The sequence below is a fragment of the Periplaneta americana genome, chromosome 4 (genome assembly GCF_040183065.1).
Source record: "Periplaneta americana isolate PAMFEO1 chromosome 4, P.americana_PAMFEO1_priV1, whole genome shotgun sequence".
Lineage (NCBI taxonomy): Eukaryota > Metazoa > Arthropoda > Insecta > Blattodea > Blattidae > Periplaneta > Periplaneta americana.
In genome coordinates, this window is record NC_091120.1 from 87691717 (window position 1) to 87708599 (window position 16883).

At 35.3% G+C, this 16883-nt stretch overlaps 1 protein-coding gene across 6 annotated transcripts in view; it reads right to left on the reverse strand.

The window, feature by feature from the left end:
- The window catches only part of LOC138698021 (NFX1-type zinc finger-containing protein 1-like), a 161305-nt gene that overhangs the window by 108659 nt on the left and 35763 nt on the right, over positions 1–16883 (reverse strand). For all 6 annotated transcript variants that reach the window (XR_011331659.1, XM_069823699.1, XM_069823697.1 and 3 more), the window contains exon 2: positions 766–3826. Coding sequence is in view for 5 of the 6 variants with exons in the window: in XM_069823699.1 (XP_069679800.1) it covers positions 766–3766 (3001 nt within the window). In the remaining variant the exon portion in view is untranslated. The remainder of the gene's footprint in view (positions 1–765; positions 3827–16883) is intronic.

Genomic DNA, 16883 nt, shown 5'->3' on the forward strand with positions numbered 1-16883 from the left:
TACAATCATCATTTTGTACGTTTATGACTACTTCACGAGCCGTATGGTGTGGTTTGAATGCACACATAATGATAGGGCCTACTTTTTTTTTTTTTTTTTTTTGAAAGTCCTATCAATGCTGCAAGATATTGAGCAGAAATATAGAGACTCTCCCTCCCCCCCGAAAAACAAACAATGAAGGATTCTCCTAATGCACACACTTCTTACGAATCACTAGATCTCATTTCAGAGATTTTTGAGAGTAGAGTTATTAGCAATGGGTTGTGGCCCCAGTTTAATTTTATGTAATTTTTATTGGTAAGGAAACTTAAAAGACAAAAATGTGCAATAATAACCCTCATACATTACAACTAAAAGAAATCACGCGAGAAATTTCTTTAATCACATCTGAGGAACTTTTGCATTTTAACGGGAATTTTCTATGCAATGTCAAGGATGTGTTGCTGGCGAGGAAAATCATTTTAAACAATAATTCTTTTAACATAGGTAGAGTGCTCTTTATTACCAGTTTTAAATATCAATTTATGCTTTCAGTAACAAAGCACGTGCTATTATTAGTGGTAACATTTGCTCCCTTTTCCAATCGCAATGTGAGATAAAGCACAGGCAAGAAACAGACTGAGACTGATAGTCCCTTCAAGAAACAGACTGATAGTCCCTACTACCACTACTGCTACCAACATTATTATAATTAGCCTATTATTACGGTAGCTTTACAACAAGCACTAGTATCACTGCAACTGCTAGGTACTAAATTTTACTTACCTATTGGTGGTCTAAGTGCCTGAAGTAATGGCTGCAGTCTTGCTGCACCTGATGTTGTCATACCAACAACAAGAGCCTTTTTCAAAATCACCAGATCCTCCTTGTGTTTTACCTCTTCATATCTCTTTGCTTCTTTATGGAATTTTTTGTTAATGTTCTCAGTTTCATTTAACAATGATTTCTGCAGTAGTTGAAGCCAATAACTGTAAAGGTTCCATCTTTGTTCTATTCTCAGTGATAACAAATTCTCTTCACTCTTTAAATAAGCAAAACTCATCCTTAGTCTAGATTTCAGTCTTTGGAGATGATATTTCAAACACTTGAGAGTCTTTCGGACTGTATTCGATTCCATTTCCAGCATATAAAACACACTAGCATCTTCCTGCTTTTGTTTTTGCATTTCACAAATGACAGCAAGCCACTTCTCTAAATTTTCTATAGTTACTGACATTTGCAAACGAGCATTTACTTCTGTAAAATCTACATCAATGTCGCTAAACAATGTTTCCAATGACTTCCTTTCGTCATCATGCAGTTCAAGATCAACTTCCATATTCTCCAATTTCTCCGTAGAGTCAAATTCAAATGTGCTTTTTTCATTTTCAGTACTAAAGTCCAAATCATTTTCCATAAGCCAGCCAATGAAGGCTTCATCTACTTTTTCGACACTTTCTGATAATGAAATGAAGAAATCATAATGTTCACGTCGCATTATTGATTTCAGAGAGTGGAGCGAAACTATGCCAGAATATTTATTTAATATTTCAAGATCTAATTCAATTTCCTTCAGACATCTCACATAATTTTCCATTTCTCTTTTAATACTCAGGCTTAGCTGAGTGCAAGCAAACTTTCTTACCTCCAAATGTCTTTTCTGATTTAAATTGAATTTTCTCAAATATTCACTTTTACTTTGTCCTCCAACTCTAACCAACTCTTCAGTTGTACAAAGAAGACCTTCAAGAAACTGATCTAATGCATGATTTGTGTAGCAAACTACCAAGATGGGACGATCAGTACTTTTCCAAACAGAAGAGTTATTCAGTAAAACTTCCGTCATTTTAAGACCCAAATGCGTCTTTCCTGTGCCAGGAGGACCTTGAATAACCACAAATTCTCTTGTCAGAGCTGATCTAAAAGCATTGTATTGAGACCCATCTAAACTCAACTGTTCTGCACTTGGCCATGAATCAAAGTCTAACACAGTGAAATTAAGTACTGGAGTTAGTTTCGGAGTTGATGCTACGTCTTCCAGTGCATTACTTTTTATTTTAGCATCTCTCATATTTGGCACTTCAGATTTGTCTACTGAATTTGAAGACTGTGCAACAGTTGAGGATGTGGAATATGTTGAACATGAAGGTAAAGAAGGAGAATGTGAAGGTGAGGCAGGAGTATATGTAGGTGATGTGGGAGTATATGTAGGTGATGAGGGAGAATATGAAGGCTCATGTGATAACTTGTACTTCACGTTCTTTTGCACCAACAGATATTGGGGTGTACTGTCCGTGCAGTCCACATCAACTATATACTTCTTCAGTGGAAATTTATCTTCAGTCATTGCTTGCAGACCTTTCAATACATGAAAATACGGTTCAAAATACACCTCAGATTCTGCCATTGTGTATGAATGATTGAATAAAGATTCACTAATATGTGTGCCTGCACACAGTTCCACAAGGACTAATCCTGACTTGAGAAGTTTTATGTCTCTGTCTATCACTGTTGCCAAAATAATGCTTCTGAAATCATCGTCAGTAAAACACAGCAATGATCCAAACATAAATCTTTTAGAATTTATCCAACTTATTTTCTTATTCTTGAAATTTGGATCAAAGTTGACAAGTACACCTATTTTGTTGGATGTCACCTTCATTGATTTAAAAGTAACGTTCTTGTAGATTCTTACATTATGTACTCTATTATTTTTCTTGGTGGGCTTTGAATGAAGGTAATTCATAATTCCTTCCCTTAGAGGACAGACAAAATCTTCACGAAGAAGACGAAACTGTATATCTAAATAATTTTCTACATCAGAGTATGCACCTTTTGTTTTGTTTGGTCTCAGGAAAGGTAATTTTTTTGTTAAAATTTCATCTGGTGTTGGATATACGCTGATTTTTCTGAAGTCATCAGGCGGTTTCGATTCATTTCGACTATTAGCTTGTTTCTCTTTGTCTTCCATTAAATTATTTAATTGTACCTGGAGGCAATTAAATTCTTCTTTCAAGTTCGTACTGACTGAAACATTATGGTAGGTAGTCATACCATTTATTGTCATATCTGTGGACCTCAAAATTTTTTGAAACCTATCAGAGGCGTAATTTGGCAACAATTCCAACACTGTTTTGAGAAACTTAAGCAGGGCGCTCAAAAAATCTTCGAAGTCACTTTTGCGTCCTTCAATTGAAATACTAATTATATGTTGCAAGAGCTGATTTAGGAAATCTTGTTGACATGCCATGGTCAAAATAAAAGTCTTATTCTCATTAAAATCAGCCTCAGATACTTTGGCAAGTGTTCTCACTATCAGGTGTATGAAATCAGGTCTCAATTTATCAATTAATAATTCCTTGAAACCTGTATCTCTGTTGGCTAATATAGTTACTACTTCATTGGAACTTATTTTTGTCAAGCCTTCCAAACGTTTATAGCCAAATTGGGGCTTTGAATTATAAGACTCTGGCGAAAAGTTATTTTCATGAGTTCTCTTCCTTTTACTTAAGTAGTGAGAATGTCTCTCATTACTTGTATCATTACTATGCGTCCTTTTTCTGTTCTGATAGTTTCCTGTGCTGTAATTTCTGCTGCTGCTGCTGCTGCTGCTGGTGGAAGCTGTGCTTGTAAGCTCCACTCGTTTTGTATCACCCAATCGAGTCCAAACAGATTTCTGATGATATTTTGATTGGGTCCCTGCTTTTTTATCTCCTAATCGACTCCAAACACTTGATTTATGGTGATATTGGGATCTACGCTCTTTTGATGCTTTATGTTTGTCCATTGTCAAAAACTGGTTTCTGCAGATCTCACATTTATACCATTTCTGCTTACAAGTCCATTTCTGAAATCATAAGCATCAACTACAGTTACTCCTGTTAACATTTAACAAGGTATGCACATGCATACACACATTCAACATTTTTATTAATCAATAAAACTTTATAGCACTGGGATGTCAAAGTTTTCCTGATCTCTTTCACGTTAACATTGGTACACTCTTCTCAGGAGCTACCAATTCCAATTTAACCATTTAATCATTAGAATATGTATGTATGTATGTATTTATTTACACTGCAAGTGGGCAAGCACCCATGGCAGTGGTATATACAATATTAACAATACACAGTTAAAATGATAAGCAATACACAATAAAATTTACAATACATAATACAATTTACAACACATATACAATTTTATACACAATACAATAAGAATACACAATACAATTTAACACAATAATAATAAAACATAAAATAAAACACTTACTTTTACAACACAACCTACATAATTATGTATAGGTCCTACATAAGTTTCAATAGTCTTTCACTTTACTCTCATCTCATTCCCTGTAGTGGCACTATGACGCATTTCACTGACACTTTAGCACACATTTCACTGACACTCTGTAACACATTTCACTGACACTATAGAACACATTTCATTGACGCTATAAATTATCACTGATCGGAACTGTTCACTGCACTGTAAAACCATAACTTCACTGACTCACCTCGCTTCACTGATACAACAGTTCAAATAAGTCAAATAATTGCATTCTTATGCATACTTATAAACAGAACTACATTCAAACTAAACATTTCTAGTCTAAGGCCCTCTTACACGCTATTTTTAAATAATTTACAATTCAAACCAAGGAAGTAAACTCGTAAGGCTAGATAAATACATGTCACCTTAAAAAATTAAATGTTGAATGTCACCTTAATTTTAATTTTCACTTTATACACAACTCTTTAAATTATTCTTGAATCTCCTTAAGGAAGGACAGCCCTCAAAGACCGCTGCAGGTAGGTCATTCCAATCATTTATAGTTCTGTTTAAAAATGAGAATTTACCTACATCCGTTTTCTGTTTCCTACATTTGATTTTAAAATCATGATCGTTCCTACCATAGTACGTTGGCTTTTCTAACCGAGCCGTTATGTCTACCCATGCTTTCTGACCTAGATGTGCTCTATACAGTGATGTTATTCTAGTTTTCCTACGTCTGTTTTCCAAAGTTTCCCATTTAAGTTCTTTTATCGTATCGTTCCCATCTTCTCTTTTACCTTTAACAAATTTAGCTGCCCTATACTGGATTCTTTCTAAGGAATTTATCTGATATATTCTATAGGGATCCCAACACGTAGTTCCATATTCCATTAACGGTCGCACTAATGTTAGATATGCTATTTCCCTCGATTTGGGGCTAGCCTTTCTCAAGATTCTCATAATAAAGTGAAGTGCCCTCCATGCTTTGCCTGTAACATTATCAACATGCTCTCCCCAAGAAAGTTTGGAGTTTAAATACACTCCTAGGTAAAATACACTCCTAGGTAAATACACTCCTAGGTAAATACACTCCTAGGTACTTTGATATTTACTGGAACAAAGCAATGTAGTAAATTTCTTTACTAGTAACATTATAAAAGTAATTTTGGATTAAAAAGTGAGGGGGAGAGGGAGAGGGAGAGAGGGAGAGGGAGGGAGGGAGGGGGAGAGAGAGAGTGTGTGTGTGTGTGTGTGTGTGCATGCGTGGGTGGGTGCGTGGGTGTGTGTGAGCATGCACAGGTGCCTGCGCATACCATTTTTTTCCCAATACACACAAATCAAGACTCGTGCAAAATTTGGTGTTTGTAACATTTGCAGTTCAGGAGAAAAGTGTACCATACCTATTTAAAAATCAGCAAAACTTAAGGAAAAGATGCTTTTGAAGTTAAAGTCGCTATTTCATTGCTAAACATAATCCTAACACAGTCTTGGTTTGATACAGGGCTGTAATCAGGGGGGTTCCAAGCAACTCCTAAAATTTTTCTTAACCTCATACATGTATAATTTAACATGCAAAACAACGCATTGTACTGGATGATAATTGATTACAGTAACTAAAAAATCGTACTGTATGTACATATTTACAAGCAGTCCATTCTTCTTTGCGAGATGACTGCACAATTTAACACCACTGCAGTCTGAGGTGACGACAAGGAAGGAAAGTAAATAACCATGTTACAGTATGGTTCCGTTATGGTGATCATATACTGTAAAAAGACCTTAAGTTTGATGAAATTGCAAAGAAAATATAAAAAAAGCCAGCTACTTATCACCAGTAATTCAAAAATTGACCGAATGGCTAATATGGTTAGACAAATGTAACAGCAAATGTGATTATTGCAGATGTTCCTTGGTACAGTAGCCTACATTTTATTTATGGCTGGAATAAACAATAAAAACACAGTAATGACCTAGTAGTTGATACAATGTCGTTAAATAACAACTAAAAAACGTAGCTGAAGGTAAACACCTAGTCACACTGCTGGAGCAGTGATGTAGAGATCATTTCCATGTTGTTGAAGTAGTCTTGGAAATTTTCCACTTCATCTCAGAAACACGCTAGTGAAAGCAAATGAAAACAGACCATCTGATGATGAGGATATTGCTGTAAATATAGGCTTACTGCATGCAGTGATAAATGAAAATATTGGGTTTTGTTTGGTGCTCATAAAAAAGTTCTTAGAACTCTACTCTTAGAAGACAACACACTTCAAAATCATGAAATCAGCCTAACACAATCAAGTAAATTAGTAAATGTAGTTTGTGAAAATTTGAAACAACTCAGAGATGCAGATGGGTACAGATCAACTCTGAAAACATGCATGGCTATGTACAAAGATATGAGATTTGAAATTCAGTCTGAGAACAGCGAGTTCGCAAGAAGAGCAGATTGTTAGATGACTACATAGTTCACGGACCAATTTGTGAATCATCTAAAGATGGCAGCCAGTGTTCAAGATTGAAGTCAGATTTTTTTATGAAACAATGGACGCAGTAATACTAGGAGAACTTGAAGGAAGATTAAGCGATAAAAAAGAACTTATTTCAGCTATTACTGAAGTAGAAGATTTAAAGGAAGAGACAGCAAATTATGAGAGTTTAACACAATTTTATTGGGCTTGAACATACCATCTAAAGAAGAGATGATGTTTGTATAAGTGTAAGAGGGAGAAAACTGAAGTTCTTAAAAGTTATATGAGATGAAACTGAAGTGCTAGTTTAGCAGAGATGTAAACATTTTAGATTGTGCACCATTTTTTTCTGCTTTGATGGTTACTTTGCTCATAAGCTCAAAACCTTATCCTATTATCCAACAAAAAGAATAATTACTTCACAATATCACAAAATTATAACAAATCATCATCTCCAAATCTCCAAAAATAAAAGGTGGGAATCTGTCTCAACCCAAAACATCCTTGGATACCCAAGGAAGAATGCAGTTGCAATTTTTAGACTGTTTACGGGCCACAACTGCTCGGCCAAATATCTCCACAGGATTAGAATATATCCTTCACCACTCTGCCCCTTATGTGATCTTCAACAGGAAATGGATTAAGGTCATCTTCAACACTGCCCAGCCACTATCAACTTGGCGTCCTTGAGTGAAAAATACTGGAGAGCAAGAGAATTAATGATTTCATTATCATAAATTTAGCACAACAAATAAATAAATTCAGCAAACAACAACAACAATAACATTTGAGATTAAACCTGCTTTTTCTTCAGTTTATGATTTTTTGGCTTCATGTAGAGTTTTTGGATGCAGTACAGCATTCTGTGAAAGCTCCTTTCAGTCCTTACCAGGATTTTGGCAGTCCACAATGACAGAATATGAAAAGTCAACGTGAAGCGAATTTGGGCTTGTTGGGCTTTGAGAAGAATGAGAAAGTGTTTGAATATTTATAAGTTTCTGAAACAGTTTAACAGTGAGATAAACAGAAATCTACTTCTATTTCAGGTTCATAAAGTTTCACTTCAATTCTTTCAAGTGTCCTTTAAAATACCGATATTTAATGTTTCATTATTGTTGTAATAATGATTAGCAGATAAATATTAAATTAATACCGGTACCTTTATTTATGGTGTTTATTCAATTATATCCAATGTAAAAAAAACATTCAGCTCAAAACACAGTTCAGTGCAACTCCTAATGCAGTTTGCTGGTTACGGCCCTGGTTTGACAATCATCTTTTCATTATATCCATCCTCCAGTTCACATTTAACATTCCTTTTCTTCATTCTTGTTGTCTCTAAAAGTTTCACAGCTTCAGATACCTGTAATGCCTCAGCCTCTTGGTCTAGTGGTTAACAACGCTGACTCCTAACAGGTTTCAGATTAAATTCCCGACTCATCCAAGCGATTTTTCCTTGCTTAGGAATTGTTCCTTGGTATGTATGGCCTGAGGGCTTGTGTTGTCCTTAGGTTTAAGTTAAAATATTTAAGTGTTAAGTCGCGAATATTTAGAGCACAGCTATTATACATACACTGCATGTGCTGTTATTTTAAAAACTCATTCTCTATAATAATAATAATAATAATAATAATAATAATAATAATAATAATAATAATAATAATAATAATAATAATAATAATAATAATAATAATAATAATAATAATAATAATAATAATATTATTATTATTATTATTATTATTATTATTATTATTATTATATCAATTGCATTTATTTGCTGCTGCCATCTACCTGTTTGAGCTTCCTCCTAAATCAGCCAGCAAGCGCCGGGAAATGGAATCCCAGATAATTGAAGCCAAGGAAGTATGTGACCATATATTTCAGGAAGCTACTCACCGTTTCCAGTCTTTAAGCTACCTAGATGAAACAAAATTGATGAACAGCAAACTGTTTGACAATTTTTCGCATAATTTTCCTGAACGCGAACTTGAAGTTACTGTCAACTATACTGAACAAAAGAGTGTTAAAGGCACAACTTGGAGTTCTATACAGAAGACCCGACTTCCAAAATATAGATGGCTGTTCAATTGTTACAATACATAGTCTCCAACAATTTACAGGATCCATTCTGTGAAGTAACGAAGTTGTTAAATATTTTGGTTACAACACCAATGACCACTGCTGAGCCAGAAAGAAGTTTTTCTTGCTTAAAACGCATAAAAACGTTTTTAAGGAACACTATGTCCCAGGATCGTCTCACTGCTCTTGTAATACTGTCAATAGAAAATAGTATTATGTCCAAGATGGAGGGGTTTAACACCAGGGTAATTGACAAGTTCTGCAGTACGAAAGAAAGTCGTATGGACTTCATATTTCGTCACTAGGCGAGTCTCAAATTAAGATAAATACATATAAGTGTATACAGTAGGTCGATAAAGAGAAGTAGCACACTCATTATTTTGACCACCAGCCGCTACTGCCACCTACACATTAATTAATAACACTTTTCCATCTATCTTCTAAGTCCCTAAATATGGACTTTATTATCTCTATGACAGAATTTGGTATAGAATGTTTATGGGTGTATTGTTCACATTTCACCCGAGATTTTTTATATTTACCCAAAGAGCCTACACTGTTCGGACAGAAACCATGAGCAGGATCATCTGTTGAAGCGTTTGGAAAAAGTCGACCAAACTGCCTTCCTCATTTGCTCCACACTGCCTGTATTTTCTCTGATGGCCAACCCACAATAGTTTTAAAACAAGTACATTTCACAATCTGTAACTCTGCTACGACCACCTTAACTTACTGTCGAGTTTTTTTTTTTTATCTTTCAGAGAGGTATGAAGCTTTCTTGATCGAACACCAAACCTCGTCTGCAAATTAGCAAAACTTTCTACTTTTTCTACTGCAAGTATATGGGTCATTCCAAGAAATGAAGGACAAAAGCACTGAATTTTAAAATCATAATTTTCTCTAAAACTTCGATATTTCTTTAAAGTAAAGTAAGTGAACTTTCACAACACTAATATATTTTCTTCTGGAAATGCGTTATTTTTGTATATTCCTGCACGTTAATTTGGCGATTATTAGCGCTTGCTACACCTGTTTACAAACAACTCTTTCAGTGTGAAAAATTGTTTGGTTTGGAGATTTGTATTATATATCGGTACTTATCATTATAAACAGAGAGATAGTAGCCTAAGGTAAGTTATGATACGTTTAGACTTTAATATTATGTGTCCATTTTTCTTATAATGAGAGTTAAATATCACCATGTACCACATAACGTGAGTTATGAAAATATCTTTTTTCATCTCTCTCTTAAATTGTTTAGTCCTCTTAGTACTCATTCTTATTTTCAATCAGAACTAAAAAAATGCATTGTTTGTATTATACAAGAGTCTATTTTGAAATATGAAAATATGTAACGTGAGTGACGGTAGCGTGAGTTACGCAATGTAACGTTGGTTACGACAACATTTAGAAGTAATTTTCCTTAAATATTTATTTCTTTTTTATTGACTTATTTATTCCCTCTACAATCTACTACAGATCGTTCGTCGTTAGGTACACACACGTGCGCAAGCACATAATAAGATTTCTAATATGGATTTAATTTTAACATACTTAAGTACTTCAAAGAAATAGTAAAACTACCAAAAGATACAATAAATAACAACATATACAATAAATTTCAGTTCACAAAGATATACAGGTAATCTGAAGGAATAAATAACATCTAGATTAAATAAAAACAAGATACCATACATCATGAGATTAGGTACCAGCATGAACAAAGTTATCATGTGAGATGATTTCTTACAAGAGCTATTGATGTTTAAGAGTCAAGAGGCTTTATCTTAGTTATTCTGTACAATATTGTTAGGGTAAAGAATTATGTGCAACTGTAATAAAGGTAGGTACAGTATTCTATTTTATGCCTTTAATTCGTGTGGAGTTGCTAGTCTCCCATCGAATGCCTTCCTGGGTGGTGGATAGAGGGATGCTCATCAGCAGGGACAACACTTTGTCCCAGCGTGGACGGATTTTAGGTTGGTTGTTGCTTTCCTATATTGACGTCACGGAGGTCATGGGTTCGAAGGTACTGCTCTGTGACAGGGAAGGGCAACCTATGTGTGCTGCGCCGGAGACCGAACAGACGTTTGATTTGTTTAGGATTCGAACCTATGCTGCTCTCTGCCGCTGCCTGCTTGTTCTGCATTGTAGTGGTTTACCTACAGTTCCTACGTACTACTGGTGCCGTTGTCACTTAATGGCAACGTGGTTCTGATCGTGACTCTGTGTGCAGTAGTGTAAACATAATACAACTTAGTCAGACAAGAGTCTAAACTGAATGCAATTGCAACTGCGTTTGGAAGTGAGTATTTTAGTGTGGAGGGCGACAACATACGCTGTAAAATGTGCAACACAGTACTAAACGTAAAAGTTCGTAAAGATTTGCAAAAGCACTGTGAAACGAAACAGCATATTGAACGTTTGCAGTTATTTCTGCCATTTGCACGGTTGTTGTATATGGTGTAAATATGTGTAAGTAATATTGTAAACATGTAACTAATCAAGGCATATGCTACACGCATACATATTATATGGGAGTGGTAACCTGTAGAAACGTTGCATTTTCGTTCTGCCGATCTATACCAGCAAACAGTCGCGTGCTGTCGCTGGACTGCTCCTATCAACTAGTAAACACAGGTACTCTATACACCAGTACCAGTGAACCTCGTGGCGAACTGGGACAAACTGTCATCCCTACTCATCAGATATGGTGGGTACTGGGGAAATAAAATACCCAGGGTGGACCAAAACTAGCAGACGAGTAGATAAGACTCGTGAGCCCAGTAAGGCAACTTATCAAAGGAAAGGGACCCTAACAGAAAACCCGTGGTTCTCCAGGTTGGGAGTTGCTGTCTGGGCTGACAATCTATTCCAATGTAAAACCATCTTCTGTTCGAAAAGCTAGATATTTGCCTCGGATTATGGATGGTTCTTCTGGTAATAGACTTGGTTCTGTTAAATGGAAACTCGCTTATGGAACATGGAACGTACAAGGCTTAAATGCCAGATTTTCAGAAGTCGTTGCAGAAATTGAAAGAGCAAGACTTGATCTGGTTGTCCTTACAGAAACAATGAAGAAGGGTTCAGGTAGTAATACAGAAGGAAATTATTGGCATTTTTTTCAGCAGAGTGAGCAAGGATAAGAGAGCATCATCTGGATCTCCATAATGGTTAATAAGAAGCTTAAAAAAGAGGTTCTTGACTTTTAACCGATAAACGAGAGAACTGCTACAATCATACTAAAGAGGTATGGAAGAGAGATTGTAATTGTAGGAGTATATGCTCCTACGATTAGTTCTTGTACAGAAGAGAAGGATGAATTTGAGGATCAACTAAAAAATGTGCTAGATCAATTCAGTGATAAAAACTGTTTCTTCTGGGGGATCTGAATGCAAGGGTTGGGAGACACAATCACTCAGATACAGTGGACCCATAGGAAAAGAAGACAGAAATAACAACGGCTTACGCATAACAGGGTTATGCAGAGAATTTTTTATGAAAATTTGGACTGGCTTCTTCCCACATAAAAAAAGCCAAAAGTTTACATGGTTTCAAGCCAATAAGAAGTCAATAATTGATTAGTTTTTAACTAGACAGAAAACTTCAGTACAAGTAATAGACGTCAGAGTAAAAAAGAGGCTTTGAATGTGGATCAGACCACTATTTGCTTACAGTCGAATTAAGGTTTCCTTGGAAGAACTGAAGCCACCGACAGGATGTTCTGTCTTTGGAAACGGTTATGGAACCAGAATTTCGAGTCGAACTACATTGTATAGAAATAGACTCGAAGAAAAATTCAGGAAGGCTAACTTGGATGGATTATATCATGAAGGGATGTACCGAGAAATGAAAGATGTAATCCATGTAGCGGCAACTGAAGCCTTAGGAACTGAAGTTATATATATATATATATATATATATATATATATATATATATATATATATAAAGGAATGATTGGTGGACGGAAGAAATGAGAGAGGAAGTAGATCACAAGAAGAGTTGTTACCCGGAGTGGTTAGCAAAGCAAGATCAGAGAAGTTGGAATAAGTATGTACATCAGAAAAGGAAAGTTCAAAAGGAAGTAAATAAACTAAAAAGTGAAATGTGGAGAGAGAAAAAGTGTGTGGATATAAGTAGCTCATTGGAATAAGCTCGTTCAGCTTATGCTTGGAAGATCCTTAAAACTATGAGAAACAACAATAATTATGAAGTCCGAATCTCTCCCATATCAATGGAAAACTGGGTAACTTACAGGATGCGAATTAAGGGGGGGATGGGGGGATTTGCCCCCGTTGGAAAGTTATCCCCCCCTTCATATATCCATATTAACATTCCTGCCAGGGATAACTTCTATCACCCCCTCACAAAATATAAATTTAACTATTGTTTTAATACGAATATACTTCATAAAGTATCAAGTAAACAAAGAAAATAATATTGATGTATTATCATCACTGACAAGCTGACAACAATCAATAACTTTTACAAGCTAACAGACAGGAAGAAGTACACTTCTATGAAGAGTGGCATAAAGGCTACAGCGGCAAAGAAATGTGCGAATGAGAAGATAAAGAAAGGTTTAAGTTGTGTAATGATGAATGAGTCTAGTGAAGAAGAGGGAGCTACTGATGGTTATGAATCGTGTGAGCGGATAATAGAGGTAAGAAGAAGGAAAGAGAAGGAGAGGAGTCCAGGGTTGGGAATAATAGGAGAATCATCGAAGGGGAATATGGAGAGTATAAGGAAAGGAGTCTTTGCGAGTGCAGATAAAAGGGGAAGTTACGAAAGGGACTGCGGGGAAGAGAAGAAAGAAGTCGAGTATATAACTGACAACGAGTGCGCAGAGGGTCAAAGATCAACAATCGTGGAGATGTTTGAGAGAGAACTAAATAAGATACGCGAGAAAGTAGACGAAACTTATATAAAATGCAGCAAGTTATGTGATATTTAAGGACAACTGTCAACGAGAGCGCAGAGGGTCAAGTTCAGAAATCGTGGAGGTTTTGGAGAGGGAACTAAAAAAAAAAAGATGTGCGAGAAAATAGGTGAAACTATATAAAAATTCAGCGAGTCATGTGATAGTAAAGAAACAAGGAAGTGCAAACTAAGACGTGTGAAGTGTAAAAGTGAATCAGAGGAAAGATCTGCTTAGTCTGAGGCATAGATAAATTGAAAATCAATGATAAAGTGTACGTTCTCGAATACTGTGGAAAGAATTGTGACAAACCAGAGTTTCGGACCGAAATCTAGCAAAGCCAGGTGAATCAAGGCGCATTGAAACGGAGGTTCAATGGACGCGAAAATATGCGTATGTCAAGGCAGCACGCCAGGAAGAATGGAAAAATGCATACGACACAAAACTTCAATATCAATGAAACGAGAGATGGACAATGACGATACCTGACGTCTACTTCGAGTACGAAACAGGTGACCAGAATAAACCAAGGAGGAAAACATAACGTGAGGCAGATATAAAACACTGCGGAGGAAGGATTAGGGAAACAACTGGTAGTGTCTGAGGTCAGGAGCATAGACAAGACTAATGGAGGAAATGCAAGAGAAGACATGTGAAGAACGAGTGTAGGAATGAAGCGACTACCAGATATTAGTGATTGTGAGGACTGAATATATAGGGCGTTGGAGGGGTTATAGCGAAGAAGAAGAGTGCTAAAAAGTGAGTGCAGAAAAGTTAGGGGTAGCAAAAGTGTAAGAAAAGGAGCAGAGAAGAAAGTGTTAGTGTAAGAAGATAGGGTAAGAGTGTAATAAGATAAACTATCAAACAATGAATACAATGATATCTGAACAAATGTGAAGTGGAATGAGAGAGAAATTGGAAGTGTAATTTAAGTGAATTAGATATTTGATGTTTTTCAATGTTTTGGATTGGGAGTAGTAGCAGGGGTACTATAACTGTAGGAGTATTATCGAAATAAATATATGGATAGGGGTAATAAAATAGGAAATTTAGGAATGGAAGGGAAACAGTCTAGGTAGGAGGGAGAGAATAGAAGAGGATAGAGGGGGAAGGACATATAGCAATTCAGTCATAATAGAACATTAGAAAGCAATCAAGAAATTATCGGCAAAGAATACCTTAATAGAAAAGAGTTATATGTATTAAAGGGATGGTGGATCGAAAAACAGAAATGTGAAGGTCCACCATAACTGTGAATTGTAAAGTTGAATGACAAATAAATATCAATATCAATATCAATAACTTTTAACGTTTTGTGCATTTGAAAGTTCATATTTTTTATATAAACTACACATCGTTCGGGGTTCTTTGATATGTCTAAGTAATCGCAAAGTTGAATTCTTCCATTTTTTTAGCAAAAAGTCCCGTAGTGATTCTCGTGAGGTTAGTGAAAAATTTCACATTGACAAATGTTTCTTTGCAGTTGCAGCGTGACGATGTTCGGATGTTGTCCCGAACGTTCTTCTCGGAACTAGTTTCACATCCCGCTGTGAAAACTCAGCTAATAATAATAATAATAATAATAATAATAATAATAATAATAATAATAATAATAATACACAAAATGTTAAATACCGAAAATATAAATTGCAAACAATTTTAATAATGACCCCACCTTGACAAAATTCTGCGTACACACAGGTCTCCATACAGGTAGGTATCCTCTAACAATTGATATCAAAACTGTAATAGTGGTCAACATTCTTTTATTTTTAAATCATTTTCCTTACTAGGTCAAATGATCTTAACTTTCTTACTAATGACCAGGGAAAGGATTTATATGTAAATACATATTTACTTATAAAGCTAATATAATTTATATTTTGCATTATCTTTATGTTTCACAATGTGTAGGGTTGAAAAATCCTACTTTTATTTTCCATATTTTTCCATATTTTAGAGTTTAGTACATATTTTCGTTAATTTCCATATATTTTCCATATTTCATATAAAACAGTCCATATTATATTAGGTTTAACAATAAAACAAAACAAAATTCCATTAACTTTTAAAAATACATTTCAACAATAGAGATTTAAACACATGTTCAGTAATCCCTTTAACATCAGAGTTATTTGAAAATTAGCAGTCCTATCAACAATGGGAAAGTAAGTTACAAAACTGTATTAATTTAATTTAAAATTTTTAACAGACTTCAGTTGTGCAGCTCAACAGTTAAATGCCAGTCAGAGTACACATAGGTTCAGTTTTGTAAATCATACTATAAAGACGGTAAATATGCCAAAAGTACGTCATTCAGTCAATTTAAAATCAAAACTAACAAGTTACATTTCAGAATTTAAAGAAGATGGTTTATCAACTGACAATAAAATATTATTTTGTAATTTGTGTCAGTGTGCAGTATCATCTACACAAAAGTTCCTGGTGCAACAACACATTACAACTAGTAAACATCAGGCCAACAAACAACTAAATTCCAAGCAGAGACAATTGTTTTTAACACAACCAACAACATCGAATGTAAGATCTGAGTTTAACATCGACCTGTGCCGTTCTCTCATCTCTGCTGATATTCCTCTCTACAAACTAAAGAATAAGGTCTTCAGGGAATTCCTTGAAAAATATACTCAACATACAATCCCGGATGAGTCAACACTTAGGAAGACGTATGCTCCATCCATCTACGATGAGACAATACAGAAGATAAGAGATGAAATTAAAGATAGTTCAATTTGGGTTTCCATTGATGAGACTCCCGACAAAGAAGGTAGACTTGTTGGTAATGTAGTTATCGGTTTGTTAAGTGAACAATATTCTGAACGAATTCTTTTACATTGTGATGTTCTAGAAAAGTGCAATAACAAAACTATAGTTAAACTGTTCAACGAAGCTATGGGTATCCTGTGGCCAAAGGGTATTATGTACGATAATGTGTTATTCTTTATTAGCGATGCTGCCCCTTATATGGTCAAAGCTGGACAAGCATTATCTGTTGTATATCCTAAATTGACTCATTTTACTTGTGTGGCGCATGCATTTCATCGTGTGGCAGAAGTGGTCAGAGACAATTTCCCTAAAGTAGATTTGTTGATTTCATCAGTGAAAAAAGTATTTCTCAAAGCTCCCAGTAGAGTTAACG